Here is an 18,956-nt window from a genome sequence, read left to right on the forward strand (position 1 = left end):
ACATAAAATTTAAAAAGAGGCACAAATTAGGGTTAAGCATCAAAACAAAGAGCGTCTACACACAGATCTTAGACAAGTGATAGTGGATGGTAAAGCCCTCCATTTAAAAATGGAATATGGTTAAAATATTAAAAGGGACATGTGCTAATGAATTGGGATAGTTAAGATTAAATTCCAGCTACCATGAACCAACATGTTCTGGGGGCTGTGCACTGAAAATATATCCAGTGACCATGTGCAAAGTACATAACAGAAAGAAGATGCAGCTGGCTTCATAGCCATCTCTAAGGACTTCTAAGAACTAAGAGTTTCTTTCTTTCTTTCCTTCCTTCCTTCCTTCCTTCCTTCCTTCCTTCCTTCCTTCCTTCCTTCCTTCCTTTCTTTCTTTCTTTCTTTCTTTCTTTTCTTTCTTTCTGTCAGGGTCTGACTATGTAACTGCAAAGGGAGAAGATATAATTGCTCAGCTGCAGAGGTGGAATCTGAGGCCATCTACTGGTATGGTCTGAAGGCAACCCTAAAGTCTCCCTGGTTACAATCTGCCTAGGGATTTCACACTATTGGCACTATTTCTTAGGGCTTTTGTTCTCAGGACAACAAATGGCAAACACAGTAACTAAAAATTAATTAAAGAAAGACTTATCAAATTACACTGTTCACGACTGTGGTATTTGGTGCAAGTAAATTCTGAGACAGAGAAGGAGAGCTAGGAGAGGTTAACTTTCATTCTTCAGATGCCAAACTAAAGTCAAGAGGGACCTATGGATTCTCTCCAGAGCATGAACACACACACACACACACACACACACACACACACACACACACACGAGCGCTAGAGCTTGCTATAAAGTTTCAGTTTGTGAGTCCCCAAATTCCTCCATAGATACCTAAGGATCTAGGGAGGTGAGACCAGTTGGTAAAGGAGACATACCAGAAAATTCGTCAAAGCACCTTCAGCAAGGAGGATGAATGCAGGCAGAGAGGACAAAAACCTATCTATATCACAACTTTCCAAGAACTGGTCTTGTGATAAAAAGCCCTGGGCTGAGAAAGGCTAATCAAAACCCATCCCCAAAGCAACAGCCTTATCATTGAATCTAGTAATTAAAACGTAAAATTGACTCAGTGTTTCTTATTACTGTTCAGATAGTTAGCAACTGTCACCCAGACTAACTTGAATAAAGGAGGGGGCAATAAATCTGTGACTCTATTGTTGACTGACTGTCCCGGTTAGTTTTATTACCAGCTTGACACAATCTAGAGTCATCTAGGGAAGGGGGCCTCTACTGAGAAAATGCCTCCAAAAGATTGGCTTGGGCAAGCCTGTGCTGAATTTTCTTAATTAGCAGTTGATGTGAGAGGGCTCAGCTCATAGTGGGTGGGGCCACCCAGGCTGTGATCCTGGGTTCTTTAGGAGAGCAGGCTGAGCAAGCCTTGGGAGCAAACCAGTAAGCAACACTCTTCCATATCCTCTGCCTCAGCTTCTGCCTCCAAGTCTCTGTCCTGTTTGAGTTCCTGTCCTGTCTTCCTTCAACACTGAACAGTCATAAAACCAACTTTCCTCCCCAACCCTCAATAACCCTTTCCTCCCCAACTTGCTTTTTGGTCACGGTGTTTCACCATAGCAATAGAATCCTAACCACGGCACTGACTTATGATGAATAAATAATAAAATGCCTGCTATACCTGGAGCTCAAGTTCGGAGAAGAACATTGCCCCCAGAACTGCAGGGACAGAATGCGGAGCCTCATTTCAGGTTCAACATAAACTTCTGCTTTCCCCAAACTCTGGTTTCTTTGAAGCTATTTCTAGTTCCAATCAGTCACATGAACTTGGCTTTTCTACTTAATGACAAGACACCAGGCTCCTTTCTTGATGTGTTCTAATCTGAGTTCAGATCTAGCCAAAGTCAGACCAAGGATAGCCTAGTTCTTCAAACAGGCACAGCATTGATACTGACAGAGGGGAGATGTTCTTGAGTAAAGCTATTACTTAGTCCTGTTGCCTCCAATGAGGAGAAAGGTGGAGACCTACATCAGTGAGTACTGAGGCCAGAATTCTTCCTTTTCAGGTGCTGAAGCAGAGAACCTCAGTCTCTGTAATCCTTAGTGGGTCAGTGTGTCTACAAAGCTTTGTCTATCTTGCAAGACCACCGTCCTCTATTTAACTTAATTTCTACCGATGATAGCAACATTGGAATGAACGAAGTAGTCTGTATAGTGTCTTAGTTTGGAGTTCTCTTGCTGCAATGAAACACCATGACCAAAAAGCAAGTTGCTAGGAAAGGGATTATTTGGATTACACTTCCATATTGCTGTTCATCATCGAAGTGAGGACAGGAACTCAAGCAGGCAGGATCCTGGAGGCAGGAGCTGAGGCAGAGGTCATAGAAGGGTGCTGCTCAGTGGCTTGCTCCCCATGGCTTGCTCAGCCTGCTTTCTTATAGAACCCAGGACCACCAGCCTAGGACCTCTACAATGGGCTGGGCCCTGTACCATCAATTACTAATTAAGAAAATGCCTTACAGAGGGATCTTATGGAGGCGTTTTCTCAATTGAGGTTCCTTCTTTTAGATAACTCCAGCTTGTGTCAAGTTTACATAAAACCAGCCAGCACAACTGACCCCTTGTCAACTTGACTCACAAACACATCTCTATTAAGCCATAACCCTTCTTTTCTTATTTGTCCCCAAGATCTCACATTAAAATTATAAATAATTTTAAAAGTCCCACAGTCTTTACAAGTTCAAACACATTAAAATTTCAGTCTCTTTAAAATATCAATTCTCTCTAAAAATCCCAAATCTCTTTAAAAAGTTCAGTCTTTCAGCTGTGGGCTCCTGTAAAAATTAAAATTAAATTAAATACCTTCTTACTTCAAGAAGGAAGAACCAGGGCACAGTCACAAATCCAAACAAAACCAAACTTGAACTGTGTAAACAACACAATGTCCAATACTAGGGATTCGCTCACAATCTTCTGGGCTCCTCCAAGAGGCTTGGGTCACTTCTCCAGCTCTGCCCTCTGAAGCATAGACAGCTTATCTTCTAAGCTCAGGCTGGCTCCACTTTCCAGTGCTGCTGTTCTTGGTGGTCATCCTGTGGTACTGGCACCTCCAACAATGCTGGGGTCTTTTGCTGCAGCTGGGCTGCACTTTCATCAATAGCCTCTCATGGGCTATCTTCATGGTGCCAAGCCTCAATTTCTTTGTCTGGGTCCTTTAATCCTGGGCCTTCAACTGCCATTGAGGCTGGACTTTCACCAATGGCCTCTCCTGGCCTCTCACAGTGGCAAGCCTCAGCTGCTCTCCATGACCCCTTCATGCCTTCAAAACCAGAACCACCTGGGTGTCTCATACACTACCAAGTTCTGCTTCCAGTGTGAGTTACAACCTTGGCCACCCCTGGAGCACAGCTTCTGTGTGCTGACTCTCAGGAAAAATTTTGTAGATTTCACCTCAGCCATGCTGGTCTATTCTCAATCACTGCTAATTTCTCAGCTCCAGTTAACCAGCATCAGTTGTCCCAGGAACACAAAGGTTTCACTTCAGTGGTGCTGGTCTCTTGTTAATCATGGCTGACTCTTTCTGTGGCTTGATTGTTCTTTTTAGTACTGAGTAATATTCCATATCCTGGGCTTACACTGTTTATTTATCTGACTTACTGAAGGTTGTTTTAAGCTTTGTTAATGATGACTAACATAATATAAAAATCAAGTATATTATATGATATGGCTAACATGATATAAACATACAGGTTTTTATAAAATGTGAACTCTTGGGCTGGAGAGATGGCTCAGAGGTTAAGAGCACTGTTTGCTCTTCCAAAGGTCCTGAGTTCAATACCCAGCAACCACATGGTGGCTCACAACCATCTGTAATGAGATCTGGCACCCTCTTCTGGTCTGCTGGGATATATGCAGACAGAACACTGTATACATAATAAATAAATAAATCTTAAAAAAAAAAGATGTGAACTGTCAAATAATTTGAGTAAACACAAAGGAATATGATTATTGGAATTACAGTAAGAGTTTTCCAGCTTTGTGAGAAACTGTCTGACAAAGGTTGTCTGACAAAGTAGATGCACTGTGTTGTATTCCCATGAACAGCCAATGAGAGTCCTGCCTGGCCACATCTTCAGCCTCTGTGTCATCATCATTGCATCATCTAATAGGTGAGTCACAATATCACATAGCTGAGGTTGCTTTTAGTTGATGTTTAAATGATGAACAGTTCTGATGGATTTTCTTCTAGCCATCATGAGCCTTCTAATGCATGTGATGGGGTCACATGTCATTAAGAAGAATCAGGAACATTGTCCCTCTGGCCCCTAAGGTGGGAGCTGGTTGACCATTTTACTAGTGATTCTCAACCACAGCTACACATCATTAATAGAGTCAATTACTCAAAGAACTTCAATGCTAGAGTCCTGGATTCTATCTCACAGGATTTTGAATCCTGGGGCTGGGATGTGGTCTGGGAACTGGGAAATGTATCTAGATCTCACAAAGTGACTCTAATACACAGGCTAGCAGGGGAACTACTGGATAACAGCAGTGGGTTGGAATCCTAGACCAGTTGCTGAAAAGTACTTCATCCTTTGTCCTTCCAGACTTGATGCAGATTCCCAGCGTCCTTTGTTGGCGTTGACACCTGCTTACATTGGCTATTGTCACTATTCCCCGCTGTGACCAGATTCCTTGCTCCAGACATGGGAGACCTGGAGGTGAACTGCTCTGATTTACACATGGAGTTTGGTTTCTGCATAAAAGTTCTCTGTTAGATGGTAGAGAAATCTTTCTGGGTCTCTCTTCACAACTAGACCATTAGTTCATTAGAGAAATACTTCAAGCACGAGAGACAAAAATCTTTTTCCTGGTTTTTCACCCCAATGGGGTAAATCCTGAACTGTGTCCTCCTCTTCCCCACAATGAGAGATGATTCCAAGGAAGATGATGTGACAAGACAGGTAACAAGCACATTTGAAGAGAGATGGTTGGGGGAAGGCTGGGTACATGATGAAGGTCTGGTAGTTTCCTCAGACTTTCTCACGAGTTTCACAATGCATTATTGTATTATACAGTTGTGCACTGTATAACTGTATCACACATAAATACACTTGGCAGGGATACATATGCAGAAGTCAAAAACAAAGGAGAGCACACTTACTTGCAAATAGCAAGTAAACATTCTTCTATTGTATCCCTCTGAGCCTTGGTGAGGGACCGTCCTTTGGAAAGTCGGTATATTGTCTGCAGTGTAGAATCAATCAGAGAGGTGCAGTGCTCTGTCCCAGAAAAGAGAGGGGCGCATCTAGTAAGGAGTGGGAGCACGGCCGAACATATGTACCTGTTCAGTGCCAGCGCAGCCTCGGTGGTGCTGAGGGACACCTGAGAAAGGGAGTGAGGAGGGCGTTAGTTAACCTTGCAGAAAGCAGCCAGTTCATCTAGGGCATGGGGCCCCATGAAAGATCAGGGAAACTTACACATGGCTGTACTCAGCCTATATGGAGAGGGCAAGAGTCCTCGTGCACATAGATAAGCACCGGAGAAGCCAGGAAAGTTAAGCACACAGGCAGCTTTCCAAAGCAGATGTTTAACCTGTTCTTCCTGGAATGCTGGGAATGGGTGTTGTTTACAACCTGGTTATCCTTTGCTGTCTGATGAGCTAGACTCCATCCATATCTCCCAGAATTTAGGTTTTACTTATCCCAGACCTTGCTTCCAGGTCTTCTTGAGAGAGATGTCATTTGCACTTCACAACAGTGTAAGTGACTTCTTTGTTTTCACAGGGCCAGACCAAATCCTGGCTCCTGCAAGGCATTATGCTTACCCCAGTCATTCTCCCTAGACCTTGAGTATTGTTTCTAAGCTAACAAGAACCCATCTTATGAATGAAACCACACATACTCTGTGAAGAGCTTCAATGTAAACATGTCTTAAGCTTTGCTGTACTCATGGGACTGAGTTAATTTTTACCTAAGAACTTTTTCCCCCAAAATTGTGCTATGCTTAGATATGGCAAAAATAAACAAACTTAGGTCACACTCTTAAAGTGTTGACCCAGCATCAGTTACCTAAATTGGGGTGAACTGAGTACCATTCTTCCCTCACCTGGATCATTTCCCTGCCAGCTGTAAAGCCTACAGGACCCCTAAACACCTATCCACCTCTCTTTCCCATTTAAAAGAAAAAAAAAATGATTAGCCCCTACCCTACCCCCAGAAACAAAGGAAACATCTAAAAACGGCTGGATTCTAAATGATCTCAAAGAAGAATTTTAAGCCCTCACTAAAATGAGTCGATGGGCATCACCTGATATTTGAATGTCCAGGTTCCATCCTTATTCTGGATTGAGCTCTCACATATTGTCCCCCCGTGATCAAGGTTAACATGGGTGTATACTACACTGTCCTTCAAATTCATTAGCTTTACAAAGAAAGTGGGCTCTCTGATGCCCACTAGTTAAAGTTCTGTGGGCAGTTCACAATCTGATGAATTATACAAAGGTTGACCTCACTAGAGGGAACGAGACGCTGCATGAGAAGTATAAAAAGGAACAGAAATCTAGGGCCTTCTCTAATGCTCTGGTATAATCCTCGCTCACAATGTTCCTCTTTGTAAACTTAGATGGACAAGCTGGATTCAGGGAAGATCCATTTAGTGACACTAAATATAGCCAAAGAGTGACTAACATCATTGTTGAAGACTGAAGGACTTCAAAAGAAGCCTCGAGACCCACAGAGATAAAGTGTCATTATTTCCTATAATTATCACAGCTGTTATATCTGAATGAACATTTCCTACAACTTATGATTTGATAAACTGTTTCTTTGAACCCTTCACAGTTCTGTATTAATTATCAGAAGTTTGTCTTCTGGAGACACTGGTCACTGGGAAAAATAGCTTGTCTTTCATATTTATCTCTTTCAGAGGCTGAGTAGTTCAGATGAGGAAGCAGGGCTTTGATTCCCATGGCTTGAAAGTTCTCAGATGAGGAACTGAACACAAACCCTCACTATTTATTTATTTATTTATTTATTTATCTATTTATTTATTCATTCATTCATTCATTCATTCATTCATTTTTCTGGAGGGGCAGATGGTGCTTTGGCAAGCATGTGATCAAACGTCAAATGCTAGAATAGAATTTGCTGTTTGAACTACAAAAAAAAAATGCTTTAATCAGGAAACTTGAAGTCCATGGATTTTAAAAGTTGTTTTTAAAACCGAGGGATTTATAGACAAGCTCTAAACTAAAGTAGTGGTAAGTGGAGTATGACGAAGATATGAAAGGATCTTATGGCTCTGACTCCTTCACTGATAGACCACTCCTCATTTTCATGCCCTGTCTCCATGAGTCAATGAATGTATGTCCTGGCCACAAATCCCTCACTCCAGAGCTCGCACTTCTGCCTACTGGACACCAGGTGGCGCGCTTGAGAAACCTAGCTGCAAAGAAGCTTGTAAGAAGCTGTTTTTTGGATCTAGCTTGTTGCATTCTTTTCTCCCGCCCCTCGAAGGCAGAGATACGAAAGCTGGCGTCTCTTGTCTTATGGTCAGACACTTCTTGTCTCGATGCCTGTGGATGTTGGATTTCTTTACCCCAGCTTTGAGTTCCAACTGTGCCTTTGCCCTTGGCTTCTTGTACTGAGCTGTGTCACACCTCTGACTACAGACTATTCTTCCTGGTGGTCAGTATATGGGGCAAAATAAGTGAGAATGGGAAGAGTATTTCTAGCCTGAAATGCTTCCAGTCAGCCTTTTCCATCAACAACAGAATCATATTCTCCCAAGAGTGTGACGTGTGTGTGTGTGTGTCTGTCTGTCTGTCTGCCTCCTGGGGGACCTTTGGTGATGTCCATACTTGGTTCTAAGCAGAAGATGGATAATAGAAAAATTGCTCCTGGTACCTAATGGGTAGCCAGACATGCTATGAAAACACACTATGCTGAATATCATAGTCTGGTTCCCTCTTCCCATTTCCTCAAGAAATAGTGCCCCCAAGGTTTGAGAAACTTCAATTGAAGAGACTGGAACCAAAAATTAAGGCCAAATTTACCTACATGTAAGTTTTGGGCTAATAAATTAAGATCTTCCAGTTTCTGATACCTCTGTTTTTATCATTCTTAAACAGACCATTAAAATATGACCATCAAGTAGGCAGAAAATATGTGTTTCTAAGTCCAATGTGTCACTCACTTAACCATGAGGGGAATTCTCTTCTACACTTTTTATTTTGGCTACTTACTGTATCTAGAGATGCAGATGCTCGTAAGTCAGGTAAAAACCCAACTTCCAACAAGTGGAGCAGGAAGGTTTGATCCTTAATGCCATAAACACGGTCTAAGAACAGCACCATGGGTGCCTTGTGGTCTGGGCAGAAGTTGGCTGCCATGTCTGGCTCGCTGACTGATCCATCTGAAAGACAAAACACATGATTTCCTGTTTCCTGTTTCCAAAGTTTGAAAACACAGCGGGTTGGGACAGGGAAACAGGAAGTTTTGAAAGAAGAAGGAAGTTGGAAGCAGCTTCATCTAGGAAGGTAGAAGCAGCTGTCAAATTTCTATGAGCTGGTTATTAAACACATTTTTAATTAAAGTTTAAATTTACAGTGAAGTAGATTATATTTTTAAAGGTAACCCACAGTCATAGTTCACCAATTTGTAATAGTATTATAAAGTATACTCACTTACATCAGCCATAATTTATATATTGAAACAGAACATGATGGTATGCTTTAGGCCTTCTCTTTCCAACTCCTTGTTCTGTGATACCACAGTGATAGCATGGAGTAACCTATAATGGGAATATTTATCCTCCAAAAAGGGGAAATTTCTAGGGAATCAAGGTTTGAGTTATTGCTCTTTTGGTGGATGATATAGGAACATGAGGGGCAAAATGCTAAGAAAGTAGATTAAATTTAATAATAGGCCATAACTGTAGTCATCACACCACAGTGCAAAATAGCAAGGACTCCTTCAGTGTCTGCTCTAGGTGATCCTTAGACCACATTACTTCATTATTTTAGTTTTATTTGAATGAAAAAAAAAAAAACTGGCTCAAGGATAAAGTGAGGAATCCACAGGGAAAATAAACCTGCTTGGCCTGGAGAATAACAATAATTTTTAGGGAGGATGAAAAAATAGCCTTTTCTCTCTGGAGAGAGAATTGGATAATAGAAAAATTGCTCCTGGTACCTAATGGGTAACCAGACATGCTATGAAAACATACTATGCTAAATATCATAGTCTGGTTCCCTTTTCCCTCTTCTTGCATCAAAAACTAGAAAAGAGACCTCTAAATGACCAAGAAGAGCCACAGCATATGTGAGTATTGGACTGGATTTCTAAGGCATCCCAAGAGACACAGGGCTGAGGTGTTGTCCAGCTTAGGGCCTCCCTCTGCTAATTAGTCTGTGTGGGCTGGAAAGAGGGAAGGGCTCCATGGAAGCCTCTCCTCCCTAAGCACAAGGGAAGACTGGGTGCTGAATGTCTGAGGCTGGCTTGGTTTCATACACAGCTGTGATGCTTTGATGAATACTATTTCTGTGGGATTCAGCAAGTGTTTTGTGCTAAAAGAAAGCACCACATTATTGGGAAACATGGAGTTTAACATCTATTTTCTTTATCCTGTTTTCTCAGACACACTACTACTCAACTGTGCTTGATGAAGTTATAAAAGTGGCACATATTCTTGAACATTTTATGAAATGCATATTCTACAACAGTTTCCATATTTATTTGCCTATGAGCCCCTACTACGTAAGTGTATTAAAATATCCTTTGAAGTTGTTACGTGGAATGGCAGTTTGGGAAACATTGCAACAGCCAGACTCATGCTATCTTTTTAATTCCACCATGTGCCTGAAGACCAGGCAGGGTGACCCAGAGAATCAAAATGCTTTGGGAATGATTGGTGTCAAATGCCACAAGTAGTGTTGGGGGTAACTTACTATCCTGGGCTATGAGGTCTTCCAGGTCCATGGCAGAAGACAGTCTGCAAGTCTACTGGCTGTCTCACTCTCCTAGGGCACACTGGCAAGGGAGAAGTCAGGCCATGGTAAGGGCTGTCACCTGCTCACTTTATCACCTTTCAGAAGGCTAGAGTGGTCCCTGGTCCCAGAATGGTGAGGCCAGTCTATACCCGGGGGCCAAAGATTTGACACAGGGAAGTGGATGATAGAGGAACTAGGTTAAGTCTACAGAAAACACATCACTAGAAAAAGAGCAAGGCATTTCTCCCAGGCTGCCTGCACTGTCATCTGGCAGGGGACTCTGGCAGAGTCCTGCTGCTGAGCAGGCAAGTACTAGAGGGCAGGCTCAGCCTAAAGCTGCTTCCCTACCTTTGTTTAGGGAGGGCAGTTTCAGGGGTATGCTGATGATCCCAACCAGGTCTTCTGTGGGGACCAGGGAGCGCAGGATGGACCGGATCCGGATAGCTTCCCCTTTCCCTGTTTGAATGAGCTGTCATACAGGAAAGAGATTATAAAAAGATGAAGCCCCCACACCTGCCACACTGCACTTCCTAACCTATGGCAGGAAAATGGTCCCACCAGTGGGGTCTGCTTCTGAGTCCCCCCCCCCCCCCCAATTGCTATTGATATGTGTAGCCTCAGGAAACTTCCTCTTGATTTACTGCAGGAAAGGAGACTGTGGTAATAATTCCATTGAAGGCAGGCACATTCTTTCTTTACCGAGGCTGAAACCCTCAGCAGTTAAGGTATCAACCCTCAGCAGGGAGCCCTCACAGCCATGTCAGAAGTGCTGACAATGTGTCCACAATACCAGATTTCAAAATTGTAGCAGATGAGAAAATGACTTACAAATTTCAGTTTCTTCTGAGCTTGAAGAATGTTGGGGCTGGGCAAGAAGAGTATAGACATTGTCAAAGGTAATTTGAGTGTTTTGTTGGAGTCATCCCAAGGAGGATAGGTTTATTCATACACATAGCAATTGGTCAGTCTGCATGTACACTCGTGTACATGTCCATTTCCCTGCAGCAGAAGTCTCCAAAGACGGGCCAGTGGACTTTCTGCTGAGCAGTAACTATCCAGGAGCACAAGATCAGATCTACCTCATGTGGGCTGGTGCATTCTGAGACACGGGGCTCAGTGGCCCCAGAGAAAGCAGGATCCTATTCATCTTCCCTGCCTGCCACTCTTTCTGGTGGGTTGTCAATAATGATGCAGCTTACTTCTTCTCCACAGAAGGAGAAGGGGCCAGGGAGGGGTTCTGAGAAGGTGTGTGTGTGTGTGTGTGTGTGTGTGTGTGTGTGTGTGTGTGTGAATATAACAGGGCAGGGAAAAGGTAGGCAGAAGAGAAGGTATTTATTTCTTCCTTAGGCAGGCTCTGGTGAACTAGCTTTCACATTCTGTCTTTCTGAGAGCATGTCTGCTATGTAACTTCCTTCCAGAAGTAATACAGAATGATCAAGAGAACTGGAGTATTAACAAAAGGGGTCTGCCACTTCTCTAAGTTCTAGACACCCTGCTGTTTCCCTGGCTTCCTTCTGAGTTCCTTTCTTTGCTTAAAGGACCTGAAATGTAAAGGCGAGTTGACTTGTAGGGCTAGTGTGTGTCACAGAAGGAACTGGAGTCCTAGTGAATCTCATCAGCCTCCAACACCAAGATTTAAGTTTTTCTTCTGTTAGAAAGAGCAACTATTTCCTCTCAATTTCAGTGTGAGGCTTTATGTGAAATAACACCAACTATCCCATGTGTGTGTGTGGGGGGGGTGAAAAATGGAAGGGAAGGAACACTTTCTAGACCAAAACTGGAGGTCTGAGAAGACATCACTTCAGATAGAACCATCTTTGTGTGTGTGCCTGCAAAACTGACTGTTTTCCTAGAGCCCAGAGCCACGGTCCTCAAGACAGTACTTCCCACACAGATGTCCCCATGGCACTCATTAGGCCATTAACAGGGGCATGGCCAAAAATCAGGTTAGCCACATTTTGGTCAAGCCGAGGGACATGGAAGACTCATTTTGGAAGGCTTTTTAAACAAAATGTGTAGAGTCTATAGCCAGATAGTACCAAAGAGAACACACACACACACACACACACACACACACACACACACACACACACCCTTTTCTTCCTTAGAAAGTGGCCTATTCAGGCATTGGAAGTGGAAACTACTTTGGTGTTAGCTAAAAGAAACCTAGAAAGAAGCTTGTTAGTCAATGCCAGGCACAGATGAAGAAACTACATTCAGGGGTTCTTTGGTGTTCTTGACTCAGGCTCCTCAAAGCTGCTGTCAGTAAACTGTATCACTCACATGCATTTCAGGAGCACAGCGGCCCAGTAGATCTATAAGAGCCGAATAAAACGACATAATCGCATTGCCCATGTGCACAATCTCTTCCTCCTCTTCATCATCCTCTGTGCTGCAGAGAAAGAATCAACATGGTAAAGGCGTGTGAGAGACTGCCGTGCTGTTAGGAGGTAGTGCTCATTCAAAACACTCCATTTGGGTTGAACAAACTTTCCCTCACAACTCCCCTCTTCAGAAGCAGATAAGCTGGTTTTACTCATTACACTCAAAGGACCCAAAATATTTTTCCACGATAGCTTTAGGATCCCATGAACCTTGAAACATGAGTTTAGGTACTACCCACCATTCATTCCCTCTTCCTTTCTGAGTGTCCATGGAAAGCTAGTTAGACAAGGAGCCAGGAGGGCTATGTTCACATTCTGGCTACAAGGTTATCCAACTCTATTACTTCACGTCTTAGTTTTATCTCATGTTATACAAGAACATTGAGACAAATGTGTTTTGAGTTCTCTCTGGTCTACTATATGATCTGTCAGAATTGATGACAAGGGGGAAAAAGAGCCAACTGTTTGGAGAGTCAACTCTGGTGGGTTACACACATTCTGTCGACCATAGGGTCTAAAATGGGTAAATAAAGGCAAATGACTACTGAACACGATAGAGGGACAATGACAAGGCAACCAGATACTGTACCATCTCAGTTCTGAACCTTTAAACTCCATAATCATCTGAGAGGAAGCCAAACACTCAAAACGCTTTCCTGAGCATCCTCCTGAGGCAATGCTGTAGGCAGGTGCTGTAGAAACTAGAAGGCTTTGTTGCCTCAGTGGTTTGCCAGCTGTACTGAATGGTCTAAAGAAATGGAAGGAGCTGGTACTGATCCCTAGGCTCTCTGGGCAAGTCATAACAATAATGGGCCTGACAAAGTGATTTTAAGTGTTTTAATCACCATAAAACATCTGTGTTCTTTCTACTGGCAAACTTACTGGGCCCACCCTAGTGGTTCACCAACTGACAGTATTTGGCAGCCTACCAACTGCACACACAGGAGTCATTCACTTACACTTCTGTCTTGCAACCCTGGGAGGGGAGGTCAAGTGCAGGGTTCTCGGAGATCTTAATGGCACCCTGCATAGCTGCCAGCAGTCCGTTTCCTCCTTCACCCCTCAGAGCTGGGCCAAAGCACTCAGGACGTCTGATGAGCAGCTTGACCACAACGCTGGCATTTTCCTCCACACTTTCACCTGAGGAAAAGAGAGGCCTGGTGTCCTTCACACTAGGAAGGGCAACCTCCAAGTTATTTGTGGCTGATAAGCTGGGAGAACAGCATTTCATTCTCTTTGTCACCTATTAATATTATGAGGATATATTGATGAAAGAAATGTGACCTCCGATAAATAAGGGAGATCTATTCATTACACAGTTGACCATTATGGAATAGAATTTTGCTTTTCAGCTCAGGATTTTTACCTCTGAGATGACCCCACTTTGTTGAGGTGCTCAGAGGGTACATATACCTATCAATCTCCTGTTACAAGTTCATTTACAAGTGACTTGGGGACAAAAGAGCCTCACATCTTACTAGGTGCCTTCTGAGTTAACACTTGGCTTCCTTCCTTGAAAGGAGGTAAGAAGATAACTCAAGCTGGCCTGCCTCAGCCAGCCTGGGGAAATGATACTATAGCTCTTCACCTGATGACTCTTATGGAGTCACATACATATCCCAGAAGAGCATGGCTTCGTAGAGCAGGCTTCATCATATCTGAAGTCATTGATCAGGATGAAGAATCTACTGGATAAACTTTTCTAATAATAGCTATGAGGGAAAGGACAGGGCATAGAGCTATGCTCTCTTTGCATTTTTCTTTGGAGGAGCCAAGAAAAAACCGGACAGTGACAAAGGAAAAGGAACATTTAGTAAAGGAGAGCTGATGAGTGTCAGAACCATCATTTACATTCCAAAGCGGTGTTACAGCTTGCTCAAATAATTTATAAAACATACCTTCTTTCTTGGGTGAAATCCTAGTGTATGTTTGAGAATGTGATCCCTGAGCCAGAGTCTCAGGCATTTTTTTTTCCTTATGTGTATTATATGAAACCTAAGAACAATGCTTTTTTTCAAAACCATTAAGTATTTCTTGGAAGGGGGTGAACTATATATAAGAGAGTGTGTATTTAGATAGGCTATGGCATTATTAATTCCTCTGAAGACACACCTCACATTGTCATAGTCTAAAACAATAACCATCTGTTTCACAGTTTCCAGAATCTGGACTTTGGGAGTTAGTTAAGCTAGATGGTCTTGGCTTGGGATTCAGTCTCAGGGTCAGTTTGGGCTGCAGTCTTCTGGAGAGATGTCTGTAGCTGGGGGATCAGCTTCTAAGTTCACTGCATGGCTGTTGGCATGATGCCTCAGTTTCTTGTTGGATGGTAGATTTGGCCTCAGCTCCTTACCATGTTGAACTCTTTGGAGGGGTGCTTGAGTGTTCTCATGACGTGGCCACTGACGTGCCACAGATCAAGAGAATAAGGCAGAAGCTGCAGTGCTTGTAGCAATCTGGTTATACAAGGTTATTTTGCAGTATTTTACTCATTAGATGTGATTCACCAAACCTAGCTCATACCTAAAGGAAGGAGATTTAGGCTCCATGTTCTGGAGGGAGGAATACCAGATAATTTAGAGACATATTTAAAAACTATCTGGGCAGTTTAAATTTTCTTTCATGAATTTTTTTTTATTTAGAAGAATTAAGGCTGGGAACAAAGCTCAGTGGCAGAGCACTTGTCTAGCTTGATCAAAGCCCTGGGATTAATCTCTAGCAACACCTAAAAGTGCTACAATTTGGGCAAAAGAATGGGAACACTGTGGGATTGTGAGGATCTTTTAGAATTATATGTTCACATCATCCAGAATTTTTCAATAAACTGAATTTAAACAGCTTATTGTTGTTTACTAATTGTCATATAGCTCCTGTCTTCATGGAGAGTTTAGAGAATCTATGAAGATATTTGCCATGTAGAAGCTAGGCACAGAAGCATGTGTCCATAATCCCAGGACTAGGAGGCTGAGTCAGGAGAACTGCATGTTCAAGGCCAGCCTGGAATGCAGAGTGAGGCCCTTTCTTAAAACAAACAACTTCTGTTCAAGTTTTACCCTACATATAACACCCCAAAAGCATAACCTGCACACATCCTGGCAGCAAGGTTTAAAAAGGTCCAAGGTTTAAAAAAAGAATACTTGTGATAAGCAGGGAAAAGTGAGGATGGGGTGTGAGTAGAGTTTGAGGGAGAGAGTGTGGAGGATGAGTTTTATCAAAACACATTGTGCACATGTATGAAATTCTCAAATATAAATATAAATGTATTTTTTAAAGAATAGCATGCCACTTCTACCTGATATTCTTGATATATCCCAATATAGTTTACTCACAGGAGAGATACTTCAGTAAAAGTACCAGAAAGAGTAACATATTAAAAACCAAATACTCTTAGACATAGGTGTAACATGTCACTACTTTCAAATATTTCTAGCCTGTAATTCTTAGCACATAACATACACACATGTCCTTTGAAATGTTTGCAATGTTAAAACTCAAACTTGGGGGGAAAACCCCAACTTTATTAATGAAGCTGACCTAAAGACTGTGTTCTGATGCTTTTAGCTCACCCTGGAAATGCTTGTGGGTCAGCACATTTTCTAATCAGCATGCTGAATTCAGCTCAGCGTATCCCACAGCAATTAGCACCACAGAGTTTATGGGATACAGAAGCACCAGAAGCAGAAGTTGAGAAATCAGAGTTGTATATTGAGATCACATCTAAAGTTCATTTGCCCAATTAGCCCCCTTTTAATCCAAATCTCACATCTTCAGAACTTAGCTAATTAGGTTGACTCTGAGAAGTGACCCAGGAAGCCATTCACTGATTATTTTAATTTGGACATAAGTGAGGGATGCAAATGTACTCTGCTAGAGGAAGAAACCAGAATCTAACCACTGGGGCTGATTAGACAGGAGACTGAGGAGAAGCATTTGAAAAGGCTTCATGGAGTAGTAGGGACAGAATAATGTGAATGCTTCCTGATAGCCTGTAGCTCAGCGAGTCTGACTGCCAACCAAACCTACTCTCGTGAGGCCAAATGTTGATCTTCAGGATATTTTTCAAAGGAGGAAGAACATTTTGAGGTAAACTGCTTTTGCCCAAGGACATACCATAATATTTTTGCTTGAGTTCCAAAGTAAGAAATGAGTTTGATAACAGTATGGATGGCCATAGCGCCTTCCTTCAAAGGCTCTCAGCTTAGTGTTGATAATGCTGTGACTTTCTTTCCAACATGTCAGAGCAGTTGGACAGAAATAGAAGTGATTCACTCCATTTCACACTGGCAAAGATGTTAGACTTCAGGAATAATAATAGAACCTCACCGATTTCCTCTTCAACCTTATTACCTTTTGTCTGCTCTGTGTTCTAACTACAGTTCTGTTATGAAGTTCATTTGCCTGGGATGCTTTCTTCCTTTCCATCTTCTTGCCATAAACTCTTGACTTAACTCCATGGAATTCTTCAGGAGTCACTTAAAGCATGAGAGCTCCAGAAATCCGGTCTTCTCAAACACTCTGAACCCTTCTTTGTATCTGCTGTTCTCACCAAACTGCATGTTTTGTAAAGATAGTACTGTGTCTGAATTATGTAATCCTGTATGCTCAGGGTTTTGCTAATGTTTGACATGTAATAAGTAATCAAAAATAGTTATTATTTACTTATTTTCTAGTGCTGAGAACTGAACCCAGGGCCTGTACATGTTAGGCAAATGTCCTACCCTGAGCTACACCCTCACCTACAGAAGAGTTCTTGAATAAATGAATAAACTTCATTCAAGGGAGAGACTTGAATGATTTCAGGGAGAACTCTGCCTATCACTGTATTATCAGACCATTGTCAGCTTCCATTTACAAGAGCCCAAGTTGTGAATTTTATCAGATTTCAATTAGTCCCAGAGGAAAGAGAGATCCCCTTGGAGAAAGATAGAACATGGGATTCAGCAGGGAATCTAGAAATACTGTGTTTAGCTAACAGAGTATCACAAGGTAGGGGTGTGGGTCAAGACCCCAAATATCTTTCTCAGTAAATGCTGCTTTTAATATGGCCAGGAGACCTGTACAAATCAAATCATCACAAGTACTGAAGACACTGCTTCTGGTCTGAGAGGGAGGAGTTAGGGATCTGGCTGTAAACTACTGTGACAGGACTAGAGCAAGCCAGAGAGTCTTAGCTGATTTTCTCATTAATTCAAACTGTTGATGAGCCTGATAGCTTCTAGTCACTGATCTGGGAACAATGGACAAGTATTAAACCAGACAGCAAAGCCTGGATCCCAGAATGAGCCCAGTGGGACAGAACTGTCCTATCGGATCCATAGACTGACATAAGCACTTGCCGGCTGTCTTATAGGTATATAATAAATGAATGATTATTATCTCATGACAATAAATATGAATTTGTCTACAGACAGATATAGGAGAGTGGATGTCTTAGTTAGGGTTTTTATTGCTATGACAAAACACCATGACTAAAAATTAAGTTGGGGAGGAAAGGGTTTATTTGGCTTTTACTTTCATATCACTGTTCATTGCTGAAGAAATTTCAGGAAAGTAATTCCAACAGGGCAGAAACCTGGAGGCTCCTGGAGTTGATGCAAAGGCCATGGAGGGGAGCTGCTTACTAGCTTGCTCTTCATGGCCTCCTCAGACTGCTCTCTTCTAGAACCCAGTATCAGTTCTAGTACCCACAATGGGCTGGGTCCTCTTTTCAGATAACTTTAGCTTGTGTTAAGTTGACATAAAACTATCTAGCACAGTAAAGCTCTAGAATTTAGATCCAATGCAATGAAGTAGCCTGGGTAGAAGAAAATGGCCTGGAATAGGATGTGGCCAGTAGAGAGGAGAAAAATAAAAGCATGTGGACTTCAGAAACATTCAGACATGGAATCAACAGAACTCAATGATAGACAGGTGATGTAGATGAGAGAAAATGCAGCTATCTGTTTGGTTTGTGTGTCTGAAAAATGGGTGATTGGGGTAAGGAGCTGGGAAATTCTTGGGGAAAGAGTGAGTTTGGTGTTATAATTATTGATACAACCTTTTGATTTATGGCATTTTAGATGCTTCTTAGACCTCTAGCGAAATATAAAGTGGGGAAGTGTAAGTCTGGGACTTAGGGAAGAAAACAAAGAAGAACATCAGGATATGTGTGGATTTCAAAGTGAAGGGACAAATGAAGTCCTGCAGGGTGGACTATCCTTCCACTGGCACAGTGGAAGCCTGAGGATCAGGATTTAATCATCCTAAACTATTGATTATATGTTTACAGTTGGGATCTACATCTTTTTAAAAATGCGACATAAAGTGAGAAGGAAACCTAGAGTCAGAATTGATGTGCATTTTGACAGAATATATAGCATCTATTCAATAGGAAAGTTAATGTGTGATAAGTGCCAGGCATATAATATCTTGTAGGAAGAATGCTGGTGATGTACAGCTTTTAGATATGGTTTTAAAATCCACTTTGGCTTAGGTCTCAAGCTTCATTTGCTATTTTTATTATTGAAATGACTGATGAAAGCTACACACATGACATTCTGAACATGTGGGTTTGTTGCCAAGAATAGCACTGTCAACAAACAC

At 42.2% G+C, this 18,956-nt stretch overlaps 1 protein-coding gene across 1 annotated transcript in view; it reads right to left on the minus strand.

Annotated features, from left to right (window-relative positions):
• The window catches only part of Ryr3 (ryanodine receptor 3), a 521,956-nt gene that overhangs the window by 116,391 nt on the left and 386,609 nt on the right, over window positions 1-18,956 (minus strand). The window contains 5 exon segments of the mRNA XM_036183838.1: window positions 5,167-5,387; window positions 8,248-8,417; window positions 10,342-10,462; window positions 12,277-12,385; window positions 13,337-13,517. Of these exon segments, the coding sequence (XP_036039731.1) occupies window positions 5,167-5,387; window positions 8,248-8,417; window positions 10,342-10,462; window positions 12,277-12,385; window positions 13,337-13,517 (802 nt within the window).

Source organism: Onychomys torridus, chromosome 4 (assembly GCF_903995425.1).
Source record: "Onychomys torridus chromosome 4, mOncTor1.1, whole genome shotgun sequence".
Taxonomy (NCBI): Eukaryota; Metazoa; Chordata; class Mammalia; order Rodentia; family Cricetidae; genus Onychomys; species Onychomys torridus.